The 20,884-nt window shown below is 39.3% G+C and overlaps 1 protein-coding gene across 13 annotated transcripts in view; it reads right to left on the reverse strand.

The window, feature by feature from the left end:
- The window catches only part of EMSY (EMSY transcriptional repressor, BRCA2 interacting), a 104,419-nt gene extending 84,383 nt beyond the window's left edge, over nt 1-20,036 (reverse strand). For 3 of the 13 annotated variants that reach the window (XM_021926340.2, XM_009186957.3, XM_009186965.4), the window contains exons 1-7: nt 19,819-20,036; nt 18,041-18,149; nt 11,464-11,563; nt 10,044-10,118; nt 8,641-8,682; nt 5,084-5,259; nt 3,357-3,509 (exon numbers count right to left, since the gene is read on the reverse strand). In XM_021926340.2, the coding sequence (XP_021782032.1) occupies nt 3,357-3,509; nt 5,084-5,259; nt 8,641-8,682; nt 10,044-10,118; nt 11,464-11,563; nt 18,041-18,110 (616 nt within the window). In that variant the 5' untranslated portion in view covers nt 18,111-18,149; nt 19,819-20,036. The remainder of the gene's footprint in view (nt 1-3,356; nt 3,510-5,083; nt 5,260-8,640; nt 8,683-10,043; nt 10,119-11,463; nt 11,564-18,040; nt 18,150-19,818) is intronic. The other 10 variants (XM_009186962.4, XM_003910443.5, XM_021926341.2 and 7 more) reach the window with 7 other exon arrangements.
- Nucleotides 20,037-20,884: the final 848 nt, after the last annotated feature.

Here is a 20,884-nt window from a genome sequence, read left to right on the forward strand (position 1 = left end):
TGTATACCAAACTAATCTTGCATTTTACACTTTATTTTTAAAATCTTTATATCGTCCTTGACCTCTCTCCGTCTTAAGCCATTAGCCAATAAGTTCTATCAATCCTCCCTCAGAAAAGTGGTCTCTGAATGCCTTCCCTCCTTTTCTTTAAGACAAAGTCTCACTCTGTCGCCCAGGCTGGAGTGCAGTAGCGTGATCTCAGCTCACTGCAACCTCTGCTTCCCATGTACAAGTGATTCTCCTGCCTCAGCCTTCCAAGTAGCTGGGATTACATGCACCCGCCACCATGGTCAGCTAATTTTTATATTTTCAGTAGAGACAGGGTTTCACTATGTTGGCCCAGGCTGGTCTTGAACTGACTTCAGGTGATCCGCCCTCCTCAGCCTCCCAAAGTGCTGAGATTACAGGTGTGAGCCACCATACCCGGCCTTCCTTCCTTTCTTTAAACCTATGGCCACGTCAGGCCTTCTTATCTCCTGCCTGTATCTTGGCAACAATCACCTAAAAGATGTCCATGCTTCCAGTCTGTCCACTTCTATCTACCCTCAATCCTACGACTAGCTACAAAATTTCACATCTAATCATTCCTATGCACTGCCTAAAATCCTTTAGTAGTTTTTATCTCCCTACAAGATGAGGCACAAAATCATTACCATATCATTCAAGACTCCATATCTTTCCAAGAACACAATACCTGTTACATCCAACCCCATGTACCCCTATAATCTTGGGATTCTGAACTGCTCACCATTCCCCAAAGCCACCTTAACCACATTCTATCCAACTCTGAGTATCCATATACTATTGTTCCTTGGGGAATACCACCTACCATCAATGACCTCTTCTTCATTCTGCAATCATCATCCTACAAGCCATCTCCTTAGTGAAGCTTTCCTTTATTCCTCTAAGCAAAGCTAATCCACCTCTCCCCTAAGCTGTACCACTTACCAGATGGCAATGTGACTGTCTACATATCTCCTATTAGTAAGGGGCTCCCAGAGGGTAATGACTAAGTCTTATTGGTTTGTTTTCCCAGTATAGTGCCTTGCACATACAAAGTTAGGCAAATAAATGATTATATCCCAAACTAATGTTGTTGGTATGACTTCTGAGCATAAAGCAATAATCTTCCAGTTACTTAAAACTATATATTATGTGAAATAGTTTCTTCATGTTTGAGATGCACTTTCAGTATTTTACTTATTTATTTATTTAAGAGATGGAGTCTCACACTGTTGCCCAGGCTGGAGTGCAATGATGTGATCTCAGCTCACCACAACCTCCGTCTCCCAGATTCAAGTGATTCTCCAGCCTCAGCCTCCCAAGTAGCTGGGATTACAGGCACCCGCCACCACACCTGGCTAATTCTTTTGTATTTTTAGTAGAGATGAGGTTTCACCATGTTTGCAAGACTGGTCTCAAACTCCTGACCTCAGGTGATCCGCTCGCCTTGGCCTCCCAAAGTGCTGGGATTATAGGCACGAGCCACCATGCCTGGCCTAGTATTTTCTTTTCTTTTCTTTTATTATTATTTTTTTAAGATGGAGGCTCATTCTGTTGCACAGCCTAGAATATATGGCACGATCTCAGCTCACTGCAACCTCTGCCTCCCAGGTTCAAGCGATTCTCCTGCCTCAGCCTCCCAAATAGCTGGGATTACAGGTGCCTGCCACCACACCCGACTAGTTTCTGTATTTTTAGTAGAGACAGAGTTTCACCATGTTGGCCAGGTTGGTCTCGAATGCCTGACCTCAAGTGATCCACCCACCTCAGCCTCCCAAAGTGCTGGGATTACAGGCGTGAGCCACTGCGCCCGGCTCCAACCTAGTGCTTTAAAAATGACCAAAAAGTAGGTCTCTACAGTTATTTTAAAAGACCACCTTGGCTAAATCCGCAGAAATCAGATATAAATTTAATTATAGTCCTAGATTCTGCATTTTTTCTTTAGGAACTAAAGCCTCAACTGTTTTTTTAGACTTTTTAAAAATCAAATGAGAAACATAAAACATAGCAACTTAACATAGGAAATCTCTGCAGAGCAGACATAAACAATTATGTAGCATGACTCATGAAATTAGTAATAAAATATAACCCTTACCTCTTCAATTTTTTAACTCTTAATTTAAACAGGGCCGACAAAGACCTAGAATAATTCCTGCCTAAAACAGCAAACTTTACCTCTAAGTTACAAAGAAATCAAGTTTATAACTATATTGAGAAAAGTGAAAATCAAATATTAATGACCTCCAGTTGATAGGAAAAACAAAGCAAAAAATAAAAAATTTAAAAAGATTCTGGCTTCCTCAGTTTCTGTCTCTCACTTCCTCTCCTACCATGGGATCTCTCTGCATACACCTGCTCTCTTTCCACTTTCTGCCATGAGTTGAAGCAGCATAAGATCCTCACCCAAACTTGGACTTTCCAACCAGCAGAGTAGTGAGCCAAATCAACCACTTTTCTTTTTTTCAAGACAGAGTCTTGCTCTGTCGCCCAGGCTGCGGTGCAGTGCTCACTGCAACCTCTGCCTCCCAGGTTCAAGTGATTTTCCTGTCTCAGCCTCCCAAGTAGCTCAGCCTACAGGCATGTGTCACCATGGCTGGCTTTTTTTTTTTTTTTTTTTTTTTTAGTAGACAGGGTTTCACCAGGTTGGCCAGGCTGGTCTTGAACTCCTGACCTCAGATGATTTGCCCGCCCTGGCCTCCCAAAGTGCTAGGACTATAGGCGTGAGCCACTGTGCCTGGCCCCTTTTCTTTACAAATTAAAAATAAATAAATATAAAGTAACATTGTCATAACCGAAATTAAAAACAAAAAAATGAAAAAAAAACGAGCACGACACCAAACTGCTTCATAGGGTAGAATCAAGGAATTAAAAACTAAAAACGAAAGAAACTTCAAAAATTACAGTCAATTAGAAATAAAGATGGGTTCTCTAAAATGTTTCACTGAATCTAACAGTTGGATAATACATTCCGTAAAATAATCTAAGAAAATACTAAAAAGATTAAAATTATAGGAGAAATATTGAATAAATCACATAAGCACATGCCTTCAGTTTCTATTCACAACATTTCTATTTCATGACAATCAAAAAGTGAATTCTTAAGGATAGCACAGTTCAAAGGCAGATTACCCACAGGGAACAAAAATGAAGTCACTTCTCAAACCCCAGAACTGATTAAAAAAGCAATATATACCTAGTCATATGTAAAGAAAGGAATTATTTAAAATCTTCAAAAACTAACCCTGCTAACAGCTAGTGGACCAATGATTTAATCCAGGAAGGCAGGTCTAATCAGAGCCTAGACTGCAGCATTTAGCCAAGACGGCCCTGATAACACTGAGAATATCACTTACTTTTGACATAAACAGTACTTCCACTTGGCAAGACAACTACATTGGAGGCAGGACTGGCAGGTCTTGGAGACTTAACCGTTGCTATGCTGCCACTTGGAACAGGGGTAGAGGTTGGGGTTGACGTGGTACTTGTGTAGGAATAGCAAACCACTACTGAAGGAACGATAAAAAAGTTTGCTGTTAACTTTCACCAAAACTGTCCAGGCATACAAAAAAAGTATTTTTATTGCAGGCCAATTTTAACATTTTCATGTGATCAGAAGTCAGAGGCCAGTACTAGGTATTAGGTCCACAGATTAAAAGGCATTAATAACCTTTCCTGAAAATTATCACTTAAATAGATTTTTCCCAAGTATTTAACAGCTTGTCAACAGGTGGCATTGCTGATGGAGAAAAACGCAGTTACAAAGAAATAAAGTTTAAAATTATACTAAGAAAAATGAAAATAATTTTCACTCATGGCAGGAGTTGGACAACAGGCACTTGTATTCCCTTTTAATACTAACAGCAGCACCGATGACATGGGTGGATAATTTTTCCCTAACCTTAGCAATTTCCAGCGTGGCCACTAAGGAAGAATCAAGGTAACATTCTTTTCTACAAATCAACTCACTAGTCATTGCCATCCAAGCAGCACAACAACTCAACTAAAATAATGACAACATCATATTTCAACCTATCATTCAATGAAGGGATACAGCTAAACAACAGTAAGAATAGGTTATAGGCATCATTTATTGAGTACCACACACTAAATCCTTTCCATACATCTTCACTAATTCTCACAATATCGCATTCTCATTTTAAAGATGAGGAACCCAAGGCTCACAGAAGCTCAAATTTGCTGGAGGTCATACAGCTAAGAAATGACAAATTAAGATTCAAACATGGATTTGACTAGTGGAAACTCTATATTCTTTCCACTCTACCTGAGGGTCGGTAGATGGAGGAACTCAATGGAGGCCAAGTTTATACACTGTCTTCCTCCAAATATACCTTTTCTCACCCTAAAACAGAGCCTGTCATGCATAAAAAAGAGTGTCTTACTCTGTTCCATGGCCATTGCTAGGCAAGCAAAGACAATTCCCCAGAGTAACCTGACAAATGCATTGTTTTTAGGGTCATTGTCATGCAACATCAAACTAAACTACTTGAGTCAATCCAAATATGTTCTGTCAAATTTAATATTACTCTTGGTGGTCTCTAGAGAACTGGAGGATTTTTAAAGCATGTGTCAATTACTAGATAAATAATGATAAAAGCCCTTCTGCCAGGGAATGGATTCAGCACATTCATTAACCAGAACAAAGAAGTAGCATATATCACTGACTCCAGAAAATGAAAACGGGGCTTTATTTTCTAAAGCTATCAGTTCAGAATCATTTTTTAGCAGCTAAATGACTTCTGTTACCTTATTTATTTTCTAATGTCATCCATTAAGGTCTTCTATTCATTTTTAACAAGACACACTGATATCAAAAATCCATTCCGAGGTTTCTGCAATTTTGATGATTAACATAATTCATACCTTAGACAAAAGGGAGACTTAAATTTTGTCTAAGACTAAAAATCTGGCAGTCTAATTTCAGAATTAGAGTTTCCTACTATGTTTCATAACCTTTAAACACTTGAATATAAGTAGATGAAAAATAAGACAACTTTTCTTGAAATTGTATTGCAAATTCTACGAAAAGTACTCTCTAATACAGGCATATTTTTCTACTCACCTTCCTTGCTTCCTGTTTCTGCAGGCACTGGAAGAGATGCGTTGTGCTGGATAGCTGCATTAGCAACAGCATTAGCTGTTACAGTAAAGGCGGTTTGGGGAACGAGCCGGGGCATCAGTGGTACCAATCGACGACCTTCAATGGACCATTCTGAAGAGCTATTAGGTCCAGACATACTAAACAAAAAAGAAAGCGCTGCTACAAGGGTTTTCAATCACTAAAAACAAATCAAACATATATGCTCAAATATATATAACTTTTTAAATTATAAAAAGTGCCCTGAGGGAATAGGAGAGGCTTTATTTTAAGCAAGCAAGATCAAAATTATGAATAATTACAATTCAAGGAATGTCACACACTTAGGTTCTTACACAGTTTATTCTATAATCTGAATCTTATCATGAACATAAATGAAACTACAAAAAATTTTCCTATGCCTTCTAAATAAATATTGGCTTTGGTTTCATTAACTTAAATCTGCTATCACTAATGAAAACTAGTATTTCAACTAATATTTAGAACTTAATTTTATAATTAACACCAAGAAAGTAATAAGCACTTGTAATTTTAAAAGTCAGATTTTCCTTAATTAAGGACGGAATTCACTGAACCTTTTGAAAATTATCTAACTGCCTGCATGGCCAGAGGTTCTAAGGCTTTCAAACAAGGGAAACTGAGGCAGTAAACGAGGGAGCCTAAGTAGAAAAGAATGGAAGAGTACTGTATATATAACCATATGTGTCACTGACAATGTATTGTTATCCTTCTTGTTAAAAATAGACTAGATCTAAGGACACTAGAAGAAACGCGCCATTATTTTTATGTATTTATACCACTCTTCACTCTAAGAAGGAATTAAGACAATTGAACTCTCTCTCTAAGCAAACACCACTCTCAGTTTATCTACCCTAAATTCCTTGAACAAATTTCATCCCAAGAATTCAACCAGAGGTTGGAATAGCAAAAGGTAGTTGTATCATTTCTCTTAAATTGGCTCCATGAAAGACCCTGACTAATGATTAGTGCTGAAGTTTAAAATTCACTCAGAAATAATCAATCTCTTCACTAAATCAGAAATATTTCTGCATTTGAAACCATAGGTTCTTCAAACTAACTTAGAGTTTAAGACTCTGTATGTCCACGCATTCTCAGATTTAGATAAGAGTATAAAAGCCCTTGTTAGTGGGCAGTGGAATAATGATAATGATAATAATGGTAGTAATGATGATAGTTATCATTAAGCACTTATGTCAAGGATTGTTCTAAACATATTACATGTATTAACTCTTCAATCCTATGAATTTGGTAGTATTATTACCTTCATTTTATAGATGAGGAAACTGAGTCAGAGACATCAAATAACTTGCCTAAGGTCACACAACTAATAAATGTCTCCTTCGACCAGCATAATCATACTACTGAAATTATTTGACAGATAAGTCGAAAGTATAAAATTTTTCAAATGGGTTTTGCCTTTGATGTATACCAATTGGATACTGCTGTTGAATTACTACCAACTTTCATTGAATGGAATAAATCACTTTTACAATTTAAGGATTTAAGTTCAGTTCAGAAAGGAATTTCTAAGAGCTGATGAATCCAGTTGGCTTACTGTGGAAAATGTGTAAATTCCCTTATGGTTTAACACAGTCCTACCTAAGACAAAAGAAAGGGGAATTCCTAAAACTTCAGTAACACTCACAAATTTGTTATTATATAATCCCCAAGTTGATGCTAGTTTTGAAACAAAGAATGGTACAAACAAGAAAGAGACACAAAAGCTAATTGTTAGAGGAAAAAATTCTAAAAGCTATTCAGCATTTCTTGGCTTACTTTTATTTTGCTATCAGTTTATTAGAATATCACAATAAGCTTGCTTGGTGAGAGTTTACCACACAAATTAAGTGACATCTACACTTACCTGGTGTATTGTTTAAGTGGTGGCAGAAATTATGGAAGATTAATAATTTGAAGCACATGAACGTATGCTACTGAAAAGACAAAACTTGTAGTGCAAAAGACACCACTGCAACTTTTAGAAAGATCTATAAATCTTCCAAATTTCTACTCATGCAAACATGCTCAAACTTTGAGTGAAAAATTAAGTATCATGTTAGAATTAGATCAGAAATTCCTATTTGCTTAGTAATGAAGATATAAGTGTAAATATGCATTAGTTACACAAGTTATCTAAACTAGATTTTATAGACTAAACATCTTCCTGGAGGGCTTCACTGAGATACCTTAGTGTGAGTATAAGAATGTCTCTCTATTTATACTAAGTATGACAGGGGAAACCTTGCCCCAGTCCCTTTTCTGAGAAATCTAAGATTATACTAATGAAACTACCTGGCCCACATATCCTTTGGTGTACAAGGCACCAGTAAGAAATCCTCATCCTCACACAGAAACTGATGCAGTATCCTGTGAATGTTTGAGTGATGGGGAAAGGATTAAGAGAGCAGAAATTCCAGATAGCCACTTTCTCCTCAATCTAGAGACAATATGGGCAAGAGTGGTCCAATTAAAAAATCCGAAGCTCCTTGACATCCAAGGCGTTAATACTGTAACATTCTGACGTAATTAAAAACTGAATTAAGAGTATCAAACTACTTAATAAGTGGCCTGGTGCCAAACAATAAACACGTGTTATGTTTCAAGCCACAAGAAAGGCTTTTCTTTGATCCCAGATATGCCACTCCTTTTGTTTCCCCCTCCTTTGTGCTCAATCTTCTCAGCTTTCTCATCACCTTTCAACCACATTCCTTCTGACCTAAACTCCTATTTTGAGTGGGGGGAGGGGAGGAGAAAGAGAATGTAGTCAGTTCAGATGCATTCCTTTAGTTGTTTTTCTAGGCTTGGAGTATGAAGCCCTCCTATAGATAATATTTGGAACTAGGCTCTGTTGCTACTTCTGAGGGGAAGAGGGCAGAGGAGACGAAAAGAATGAGAGATCTATTCCTTCCTCATCAATCCCCACTCACTGACCCCTTGAGCTCAACAATAAAACATCTGATCCAACTAAAACAATAATATATTAAAACAAGAATACAGAAAAACCTAAGAAGCTCAAAATTATACACTGAAGTAAACTGTTTCCAAAAAAATGAAATTTATGTATTAAAGAAATCATAAAGGAGAGAAAAAAGAGGAAACACAGGCAGATAAAAGCCAACTCTCAATTATCCATGCTAATGGAGAGAGGAGGGAAAGGGAGAGGTCAAAGAGATTAAAGAAACTCAAATATTATCCAAAAATATTTTGGCAAATACTTGTAAATTCTTCCACCAAACCTTTTCCAGGACAACTAACAAGTAGTAAAATGACTAATTAAAATTTTCACCTCCTCTCCCTTCCCACCCTCTGACTAGAAGTACTCCCAAGCAGCAAAATGGCTAAAGGGTGGGCAGTATTAGGAGGGGGAGGAGGGGAAGAGAAGGAAAGCAAGGGGCATGGTTAATTCATAAATGGAATAATGTGCCCCTGAATAATTGAGAGCTTCAATTTGGAAATAAATACAAGAAAAAGCCTGAAATAATAATAACCTATTTGCATACCTGTAACTTGGTCTTTCACCCAAATATAAGGATAAATTCATTCTTTAAAGGGGAAAAAAGGAAAAGGAGACTAAATAAATGTTATCCTTTAAGTATGAAACTGATGCATCAACTTACAACTAGTAGCCCCACAATACCGTTCCAATGCTTCTACAATACTAATTTGTTTCTAAGTGCCTCTGAATGCAAGCTAAGGTTTACTACTTTATTCTCTAGCACATACATTTCCTATTACCAGTTCTCAAATTAGAATCTAGGCTCAGTTACCATTACTTCTAGAACACCCCAAGTCAAAATCTTAGAGCAAATTAAAGAAGGAACACATTAATTAATATTTGAGTGTTTCAACCATGTTAGCCTAGCAACTAGATTACTAAATGTCTCTAATGGAAAATTCCCAAATTTCTACAGCGCATACCTACCACTGAAGAATCTCAAAATTCCAGAATAAACAGCTCAACCTTCAAACTATGCTGTTGAAAAGGCAGCACCCCATTTTATGTTAAGTAAAATGAGGGACAGTGAAGCACAAGATGAAGCTCTTGGGGGTCAATTCAAATATTGCCAATTGGTTTAAATACAATGTTTAAGTTTTCACATTATGGAAATGCACTGAATTTTTCCCTTTAGTTTCATTTAACATTAAAATATAAAAAAAAAATAAATGAATTATACTATAACATTTTATGAAATGTTTTATCATCTTGTATAAACATTTAAAGGCTAATTTCTGATCCTTCGTACTCTTTAGGAGGCACTGTCTCCATACGTACTCAATTACGGCTTGATCCCTGCCCTCAATCCTCTACCACCCTCCACCCCTCCTCTTAAATAGTTATAATGATCAGAAAACAATTTGGTAAGAATCTTTAATCATTTTATTTTTCTTTTGGCTTCTTAAAAATAAATTAAGAGATGTTATATTCATATTTCTTAAAGACAGAATACAAATTTCACATTTTTTTCTGAATCTCAAAATACATGAAATAATGAGTCAGATATCAAAAAAGTTACAACGCCTGTTTATAAGGTAATAACTTATCAAATACCATTACAAAGAACCTCTAAAGGGCTTTCAATTTTAAGGGACACAATACTTTGTTATTGAACTTGGTCTCAAGTAAATGAATCATCCGCTAAATTATGGTGATTTTTAGTTGGACAGAGATTACATTGTAACAGGATTTGACCTGAGTAATTAAAGCTTGCCTAACCAAATGCAAAAAAAATAACCAACTGAATAAACAGTTAATATCACTTTTACTGCTATGATCAGGATCCCTGAGTATAGAGATACTGTTACTTAAAAGACTCAGGAATCTGCTACACAATAGGAAGACTGTTTCAAAACTGTGTTACACTATGTCATAAAAAAATCAGGGATGGTATGACTAATGGCTTACTTATGTGCAATTGTTGTTAACCGTTCATCGTTTACTGCTCTCCGAACTTCAGCACGGTGGCGTTCTGTTGAGATGCTATGAAGAAAAATAGCCATTATAGAACTCTGCCAAGCAGGCAGCTCTTTTCCATACTTTCATTAATGTTTAAGTCAACATTTCTGGGGGAAGAAGGGAGACAAGATTGCTTTGTGAAAAGATACAGACAGGAGTATCTTCAAACGCTTTAACATCTTAGAAAAGGATTCATACTAATTATGTGTAACTGCAGAAATAATTAGTTGCAAATTACAAATCAGGAAGACAAATTCAGCCTGATATCAAGGTATTACTTCCAAATTTCAGAAATGTCAGACCATGGATAAGATTAGCAGAGCTTCCTGCTATCTAAACATGCAAACAGTCGCTGAATGGCTTCCTAATTGTGACTGCTGAGAAGAGGATTTTGTCACTTACAAGAAAGTTTTCTAAGGTCTTTTCTAAAGCTTAAGAGTCTATAATTTAACGTTTAATGAATATAATAGACATGAGAGTGGCAAGATAATCTGTTTCCTGTGGCTATATGCTATACAACTTAACACCAGGGTAATATTTCTTTATTACTCAATACTTTAGCTGCGTATCTTCTACATTACATTATGTTACCAATGGTAAAATGTGCTTATATTAATCCTGATTAAACACATGTATAGTTAATAATAGGAAACAACTTTTTAAAAGGTTACATCCATTCCATTCATAAATACTCAATAAAATGAATACCGCTCTTCAAATTGTATTCCATACTACTTAAGCTAAACCTCTAACATGGACCAAAACACTTAAGAGGCTAAAAAACAGAATTTATGAGAAATATAAACAACAAACAAATACAACTTGTTAACTATGAAAACAATAAAACTGAGAATTTGGTTTAATAACATCCCTATATTAATGTTAAGTAACAGGAGGAGCCTCTTCCATATTTTCACTTTAAAAACACTATGTTTAAGGCAATGACCACATAATCACTACCCATTTATGTAAATTAAGGCATCTTCCTCACATCACCTCTTCCCTCCAGCAAATGCCACTCTAGATCATCATATCCAGTTACTGCTCTTCTTTCTTTCACCTATGTCAAAAGCACCTCCCTTTCCCAGGTGGGCCAAAAGTAAGAAAACCTGCCTTCAACTCTTTCTGAAGAGTTTGCACGCTCTTCATTCTGGATTATATTCATTCTGGATTACACAATAAATGGTAAGTTATATAATTTTCTGTAACAGAGCACACAACTGGGATGGAGTCTCTTACCACCAACAATTTGAACACCTCTGTTCTTCAACTTAATTTGACAGTTACTTAATTTGAGAGTGATAAGTAATAAAATCCCTCAAAATGAAATTTCTAGAGTCACGTCTCACAAACGTTTATGATAATTTACCTAAGAACTTTTGATAGTTCTCCAAGAAGATCTTTCTTTTCCTTGGTGAGATCTCCCTGTGCCCGAAGTGCACTGATAACTCCAGCATATGCCTCCAATTCTAGAAGAAGAAAATTATTTGATCAAGATAGGCCTTTAATATTTTAATACTGTGGCTATGTATAGTGAAACTTCAGAGAAAAAAACTAAAAATAATCAAATACAAATACTGTTTTAAATTCCTTTCAAAAATTTTATCTAATAACATTAAAATGTGATTTTATAATTTTACATCATTTTGTTTTTCACTGCCTCACAGAAGTCATGTATATAAAATGTTTAGGCAGAAAAATCTAACAGTAGATATTTTGTTTCACACACTGTCACTGAAAAACATATAGCACAAATGATACCAACAACTGGGAATAGGCACCAAGTGACGTAATAAGGCTAAGAAGTTTTCAGCATTACTAAAAGGGATCTTCATTAATCAACTCTTAAAATAATTCCTCAGGCTTGCCTAAGAATTCAAACTATATTCTACCTCCCTCCTGTGTAGTTGAAAGTACTGTAAATACTATGCAATGGAAAAAATATTGGAACAAAATATTCTGGCTCCAGCACTGCCACTTATTAGTTGTGTGACACTCAGCAAGTCTTTTCTCATCTCTAAACCTGTTTCCTTACCTAGAAGGGACTTTGTAGGTCCCCTCCAGAAGTAAGATCCTCCGCATCTATAAAAACTATCATCAAAATGACTAATTGGGAAACATAAACACGAAATGCTCTTGCAGCAACTAGGACATAATATACTGAATCCTAATACCAGACATCTTCATTTCACTCTTTCCACAGAAATAACCATTAAGAAATAAAACTGTCAAGCCGGGCGCAGTGGCTCATGCCTGTAATCCCAGTACTTTGGGAAGCTGAGGCAGGTGGATCACCTGAGGTCGGGCATTTGAGACCACACTGACCAACATGGAGAAACTCCGTCTCTACTAAAAATACAAACTTAGCTGTGGTGGCAGGTGCCTGTCATCCTGGCTACTTGGGAAGCTGAGACAGGAGAATCGCTTGAACCCGGAGGCAGAGGTGGCGCCACTGCACTCCAGCATGGGTGACAGAGAGAGAGTTCGTCTCAAAAAAAAAAAAAAAGAAAGAAAGAAAACTGTCAGTCTCCAGGACTGGTTAAAATATAAAATCAAAAGTCCCCAACGGCCTCCAATAAACTATACACGCCTCTCAATGTCGCCCTTGCGTACTACCCTTGTGTAGTACCCTCCCACATTGACTCTAGTCTTGGCATATTACTTGCTTTGGCCAAGGGAACAACAGCAAACATGATGCAAACAGAAGCTTGCTAAGTACTTGCATACAAGGCCTTGCCCTTCAGGAACCTTGAGATCACCAAGCTGTGAAGACGCCCAGAATGAGAAGCCAAATGAAGAGAGAGGCCAGCTACCTCAGCCTAGTCCCCATATAAGCTACCACTGAATACCTGAAAGAACTCAGACAAGGCCAGCAACCCACAGAATGGCAAGAAATAATAAAACAGTTGTTGTTTTAAACCGTTAACTATGAAACAGATATATCTGAGCAAACCAGAATGGTGGGAAATAAATGTCCAAACTAGAGTTGTTTTCATAGTCAAGTTATCATGAGTATTTGTTATTTGTAAATACCTCACACACAAGAGAAACTCAAAAAACGTGAGCCCACAGACTAAGTGCTACACCAAAAATAAACTAATAGTCTCATTCAGTTGATATTATTCACAGTTCTGTCAAAAATAAGCTTTATATAGAAGACTGGGCTGGGCTGCCTACCTTAAATATTTTTACATAAAATAGAAATGTCTGGCCAGGGCCAAGCATGGTGGCTCACACCTGTAATCCCAGCACTTTTGGGAGGCCCGGGTGGGCAGAACGCTTCAGTCCAAGAGTTCAAGACCAGTCTGGGCAACATGGCAAAACCCTGGCTGTACAAAAAAAATACAAAAAATTAGCTGGGTGTGCTGGTGCACACCTGTAGTCCCAGCTACTTAGGAGGCTGACATGGGAGGATCACTTGAGCCCAGGAAGTCAAGGATACAGTAAGCTGTGATCATGCCATTGCACTCCAGCCTGGGTAACTGAGCGAGATCCCGTTTCAAAAAACAAAATAAAGCAAAACAAAAATCTGGCCAGGCACCATGGCTCACATCTGTAATCCCAGCTCTTTGGGAGGCCGAGGCAGGAGGACTGTTTGAGCTCCGGAGTTCAAGACCAGCCTGGGCAACATGGCAAGACCCCATCCCTACAAAAAAATTAAAAATTAGCTGGGGTGGTAGTGCACACCTATGGTCCCAGCTACTCAGGAGGCTGAGGTAGGAGGATCACTTGAGCCTGGGAGGTTGAGGATGTGGTGAGCTATGTTCACGCCACTGTACTTCAGTCTGCGTGACACAGTAAGACCCTGTCTCAGGAAAAAAAAAAAAAAAAAAGGAATGTCTGGTCCAACCAAATGACCCTAAGTTTAAACATCCTGCATGTTCAACCTGTGTTGGATACTATGTAGACATTTCAATGTGGCGGTCACTCTTGAAGGACAAAGCTCTGCTGCTCAGAGTAGTGAAGGAAATACTTAGTTTCAGGAAACATATTTCAGCTTTTATCAGACTCAGAATAGAGTCCAGAAAAAGCACTAGGGATAACCAAGAATGCAGTATACTCTAAATGTTTATGCCCTCCCCAATTTATGAAATATTTTATTCAACAGATTAGTAGTGAGTCCTATTATATACACCAAATGGTGTGCTAATCCTGCCCTCAGGGAGTTAACTCTAGAATAGAGAGCTACAGTGAAACAAGTCATCAGGCAATTATGATACAATTTACATACAATGGTAAAAGTACAGAGGAGAAATACATCATCTAGTGTAGAAGCAGAAGCTTTAATCAGAAAGAGAATTGTGCGCCAGGCAGGCAGGGTTAAAAAAAAAAAAAAAAAGCAAATGTACGAAAGAAATAGAGTAAAAGAACAGACAATGTTTCACATTATTCCATAACTTCCAGTAACTATGTTTGAGAGTTTTACACTAAGGGCAGTAAAAATATGTCTGTATTTGGATAGTCACTAGCTCAAACCAAACTACTAACTGAACATTACTGCTACAAGGTACCATGGAGAATATTTCTAGGAACAAAATAAAATCCCTATCCTTAAGGTGACTAAAATCCAGCAAGGCACCTAAGAAATATATCCAAATAACTATTTTAAAGATTTTAGTTCACACATGTAAGAGAACAGAGAACGGTAAAAATGGAAAAGTAGTTTGTGGTCAGACTGAGAAAGCCTCTATTTCCAGTCTAAAATGTTTTTATTTGATAGGATTCAGTAATTGATTGTGGGAAGTAACAGCAGAAGGAAGTCAGATTCTGCAGCTTGCAAAATGTTTAGGAGAACAGCAATGCTATAAAAAGAAATGAAGAGGTCAAAGTGAGGGAACAGTTTGAGAAAAATGAAAAAGAAGTTCACACTTGTGACTTGTGGAATTTATGATGATCAAGACAGTACTTCAGAAAAAATAAAATTAACTAAAGAAATACGACAAATATTTCTGACATTTCAAGTCTCATTTCAAGTCTAAGAAGTCATGTACAAAAATCAAGAGATGGCAACCTCACATACACAAAACTGGGACTCTGAACACAGTTACCACAGATATAGGATCCACATCACTTCCTCCTCTTCACAAGAAATTCACTCATTGTAAAGAACCCTACTAGCTTCCCAACCTCCTTCACATTTATTGATGTCCATTTTGATGGGTATCCTTAGATCCTTACATACCTCAAATTTAGCTGAATTTCTGTAATTATTTTTCATGCCATTCTATTGCAAACACAAAAGTAGAATAAAATAATAAATACATATGAACATTCCAAAAACGAAAGATTTGCCAAACCATTTATATAAAGCCCTCAATTTGGTCCATTAAATCAGCCATTCAAATACACTATAGTCCATAAAGTCCCATGTTGGAGCTACAGCTCAGGAATGATCACAAAAATAGGCAAGGGGAGAGGCAAGACAGAGAGAAGGAAGCATTTATCTAGCACTGACACATTCAGTATATATAAAGAAAGAAATTCTCTATCCCAATTTCTTTATATGTATGTAAAATCTAAGTATTTAACATCTTATATTAAAATGATTTATAACTATGTTTTAAAGGATACAGCTAATTTTTAAAAACTGTATGTACCTTTTCTAAACTTTGGACCTAGAGTTAGCATTTGAAGACGATTAAAAGGTTTCATTGTTATGATAATAAGCCAACGGGTGGGGAGGAAGTCTTTGGCTAATCACTATCAAAGCTCACCCCCCAAAGTGAGGGGTCAGTGAAGATTATATTACCATACAAGATGACTGCTTTCTTTTGTATAGAAGCAGTTCTGCAGCAACATTACCCATACAGCTCTGACTAAAATTAGGAATAAATTTAGACTTAAAGGTTACCATATTTAAACATAACCTCTCAATTCAAACCCCCCCAAACCCAGAAATCCCAATCTAATCTACTGTCTTTGTGATATGTTCTGCAATTTCAGCTATTAAATAAATATGAATCCAACTTTATAATCAGCAACTAATAAGTTATATTAATTGTATGTAAGTGTGTAGAAAACTATCTTCAGATTAGCACTAAAAGTTTGGATATAAGGTTAAAAAAAAAAAGATTGACATCCCACACCCTCTCCAAAAACAACTCTTAGACTTGCTTTAAAAGATGCTGTTGGCCGGGCGCGGTGGCTCAAGCCTGTAATCCCAGCACTTTGGGAGGCCGAGACTGGTGGATCACAAGGTCAGGAGATCAAGACTATCCTGGCTAACACGGTGAAACCCCGTCTCTACTAAAAAATACAAAAAATTAGCCGGGCGAGGTGGCAGGAGCCTGTAGTCCCAGCTACTCGGGAGGCTGAGGCAGGAGAATGGCCTAAACCCGGGAGGCCGAGCTTGCAGTAAGCTGAGATCCGGCCACTGCACTTCAGCCTGGAGGACAAAGCGAGACTCCGTCTCAAAAAAAAAAAAAAAAAAAAAAAAAGACGCTGTTAAAAAGTGATTTGAAATCCTCACAGTGGCCTTGGGTGGAATAAAAAGGACAGACAGGGCCAGAGCCGCTATGATTCTATCTGATTTACAAAGAAAAATTCCCAACAAAGATTTACTATGATGGGCCCTTTATGTATACTGTTTTTTTTTTTTTTTTTTTTGAGACGGAGTCTGGCTCTGTCGCCCAGGCTGGAGTGCAGTGGCCGGATCTCAGCTCACTGCAAGCTCCGCCCCCCGGGTTCACGCCATTCTCCTGCCTCAGCCTCCCGAGTAGCTGGGACTACAGGCGCCCGCCACCTCGCCCGGCTCATTTTTTGTATTTTTTAGTAGAGACGGGGTTTCACCGTGTTAGCCAGGATGGTCTCGATCTCCTAACCTCGTGATCCGCCCGTCTCGAACACACGTAACAAACTAATGAGGCAGACAGTGTTATCCTTTTTTTTTTTTTTTAAACAAAAATATCAACAAATTTAGGAAGAATAAATAACTTGTCCTTGGTCACATGGGTCATTCGTAGTAATACCAAGACCCTAGGTCTGTCTAAATTCAAGACCTATACTTTTCCTTTAAAATCACAGCTATCTAAATAATGCATATCCACTGCCAAAACATTTAATCTCCTTTTTCAAATTATTTTTTCAATTATTTCATTTATTGTGCTAGCCAGAAACTACAGTGGTAAATAAGACAAGGTCCTCACAGTCTGAGGCAGCATTTCTCAACCAAAGATCCTCATCTGAACCACAGAACACAAAATGATTTGAGTAATAACTCTTTTTCTCAATTTTCCCAAGGAAAGCAATAATTAATAGCATTCTAGATGCACAGGACGAAGTTAGTTCTTTACATACAATGGATACCTTAGCATTAGGGCTTAATTCTTTCCCTCAATACTAGTTAAGAAAGGCTGCTGTAGGTGAAAAGAAGCACTAAATAATAAATTACAAACATAAAATGTTTTATTATTGATAGTAAAATATAATTTGAAAAAGTGAGCATAGCTTACATCAATTTAGAATTCAGAAATAGTATATAATTGACACATACAATCATGAAGGTTAAGAGTATGTTAAAGTAAGACTGAAAGCATATTCCCTCGTTCAAATACTGACTGGATGTCTATCACCATCACCTTGGCTTCTAAGCTTCATCTGTAAAATGGAGACAAAACAAACAAACAAAAAACACCTACCTTTCAGGCTTTCAAACGACAAAGTTAATTCTTAAAATATTTAAATTAGATGTTGTATAAAAAAGACTCAGAATAGCCAAGTAGCCCTCAATAAATCTTAGCTACTAGTATTATTACAATTCACACACCTACTATTTACAAAGCACTATGTTAGGCACTGAGGGAAACAACAATGAGTAAGATGGGAACTGTATCTCCAAAGAATTTCTGATGTAGCGTGAGATATGACATCCATGCCAACAGCCATGACCCAGGCAGAAAGGGAAAAGTATCATAGAGAGGTAAAAAAACAAACAATGAACGTCATACCCAATTTTCGAAGAATCCTTTTGCATTCATCCCTGCTGAGATCCAAAAGGGTTGGCCACACAACAGGCATTGCTGCTTCTGTTTGGTAGCCCCAAAGAGCTTGTCCTCCCTACCAGAACAAAATTTAAAAAAGTCAAATTACCAAAGTACCAAAGTACCAAAGTACATTCAAGGGGCCACTCACCTGGAGATCCAGCCACAGGCTAAGAAGTAAACCAAAAAGACATTAATATTTTACAAGGCTTTCTCACCACCACACTTTCCAACTTCTGACAAATCAAGAATTAAACCATTTGAACTATCACAGTGGAACGAACACAGGCTTTAGAGCCAGACACGTCTAGGTTTCTAGTCCCAACTTTTCAACTTACTGGTTGAGCCTAAGCTTTACACATCTATAAAACAGAGGTAATACCACCCAGTTTGTTATGCGTATTAAAGAACACTATATGTAAAGTTCTTTCATAGTGGCTGGCATTTAATTTAATAAATAGGTGGTACTACCAACCTTGGGCAAGTTGACTCCTGTCAGCTTCCTCACTTACGAATTACATGAGATAAAATTTGTGAAGCTCCTAGCAAGTTAAAGAAACGTACTAAATAACTCTCTCCTCAAGTCTTAACAATGGAATATGAATCTTGATCCTGTAGTTATTGAAAACCATTTACCAAAAGTTTAGCTGCCAGGAACTTACTTAGAACTGGGAATTTTCTAGTGTAAAACACAAAACTACACGGCGCTGGGGACTCGCGCAATACTTGCTTAGCACAGAGTACAGCCGCTGTAAAGTATTTGTTAAATGGGTAAGTGAATGGTTGACGCGACTGAGTAAAACGAATGAATGAATGAATGAATGAGCCCACTGTCTAGCCTAGAAGTCAGACACAGAACCGAAATAACTGCTATATCCCGTCCCAGGCGCTGGGGCTGCTAACTCCAACTCTGTGTCCCGAGGTGAGCCCCCTCCCCCTACTTCCCATAGTCCTCTCAGGTCAGAACCAACCCAAGGCAAGGAGAACTGGACTGCGCGCCCCAGCCGGCAGTATGACATAAAGAAAAGGGGTGGGGAGGAGGAAGAAGGGGCAGAGCCAAAGGAATCCGCTCCCTCCACAAGCCAGTCCCCGCCTCCCGACAGGATCTTGGAGGCGGTCGGAGGCTGCTAGAACCGAGCACCACGTCACGGCATCCCGGCGCGTCCCAGCCAGGGGACCCCACAGCGGGGACGCAACGCATCGGAAACCCGGGCAGTAGTTGCCGGAGCCCGCTCGGGGAATCGGGATCTTGTAGGATCCTTCCCCACTCAAGTGTCAAGGAGGCAAGCCCGCCCCGCCCCCTCTCCAAACACGCACTCCCTCGCAGCACCACAACAAGAGCAGCCCGCCCAGGCTCCTCACCCGGGCCTCTCGGCGCCGGTTCCAATGTCAAGCCCACGACCCAAGCCCCTCGGGGCCAGTAGCTGTTGTCAGGGGTCCCGGCTGGCACCCACGCCTCACTCCCTCCCCAGCGGAGAGGACAACGGAGAGAGAGTAAGCCACCGGACAGCCAGCCAGACGACCTGGACTCACCGGGAGTCTCCCAGAGCTAGACCCCCGGAGTCCCAGCACCAGGCCTGCCAGAGTCCCCCTGAGTCCACCTCGGGGAGCCCCACGATCCCGTTAGGAAACAACGGAGGATGGGGCTGGGAGCCCCAAGCCGGGCTCCGAATGCTTGGCCCGGCGCTCCTCTACCCTGGCTGGTCTGCCAGCTCTTTCCAGGACCCTGCCTGAGAGTCACCCACCTGCCCGGCCTTTCGGGGCTCATCTAAAAGGCTCCTCCGCCAAGACTAGGGGACACCAGGAATTGGGTTTGTTTGCGGTGCCTCTGAAGGGGCAAGATGGCGACAGGTAACAGGGCGCAGGCGCAGCCGCGCGCGGCCAGTCGGGAGGTGTAGTTCGCCTTTCCCGCCTTTCGGAGGACAAACACCAAAAGGCTTCCATTCATCTTGTCCTTCTTTTCCTCCGCGTTATGAAAGAAAAGGACAGACATCGCGGAGGGTGCTGGGAGTTGTGGTCCGAATACAAACTCCAACCTCTTTCGCTTCGGGTTTGCTGTCGTACGCGCAAGGAAGGCCGGGATTGTAGTTCCCTTGGCTTCTCCTACATACCCTCCTGTCTCTGGCTTCGCGCGCCTCTCCTGGGCTGCCTTCTCCCAGCCAATCGGCTGCCCTCTCTGCTACGTGTGGCGTCACACGTAGCGGCCAAGATGGCGCTTAGCGGGTGTAGCAGGGGTTTTGCCGCGACCTTTACTGTAGCGAGGTTAGGGATGATGGGAGAGCAGCTTTGTTCCTGAAGTGCCGTCGAGGATTAGGATCGAGTTTCTTCGATAGTGAGGGCAATTATTAGCGGCCTCTAGACCCCCAGACGGCATCTTGAGGAGAGAGAATCCACGCTACGAGAACTAACATAGTGGACATCGCAGTTGTCCGTAGCCGATTTGCGGGTTACGGAGTTGCAAGTAGAGAAGAGGAAATCCGAACGTTCTCGAGTTCGGTTTCCTCCACGTATGAAATGGGAATGGTAGTGATATCCCGTGCTATCTCTGTCAAGGGCAAGAAGGAGAAGGAATTTATTTGAGGCCCTACGACGTGGTAGGTTCACCCTCTACCTTTGTTCTTATTTTATTTGTGGAAAAGGTCTTGTCGTTCCTATTTTACAGGTGAGAAAGGGGGCCCAACATAGAGTTATTTGCGGCCATAAAACCGAAGCCAGTTGCCTGATAGTGAAGATTCAATGAAATCTTGTGATTGACTTCTCTCTTTAAATTTTTTACTTTGGGTAACATCGGATCCGGTAGAAACTCTTCAG

This window comes from Papio anubis, chromosome 12, assembly GCF_008728515.1.
Source record: "Papio anubis isolate 15944 chromosome 12, Panubis1.0, whole genome shotgun sequence".
In the NCBI taxonomy this organism is placed as follows: Eukaryota; Metazoa; Chordata; class Mammalia; order Primates; family Cercopithecidae; genus Papio; species Papio anubis.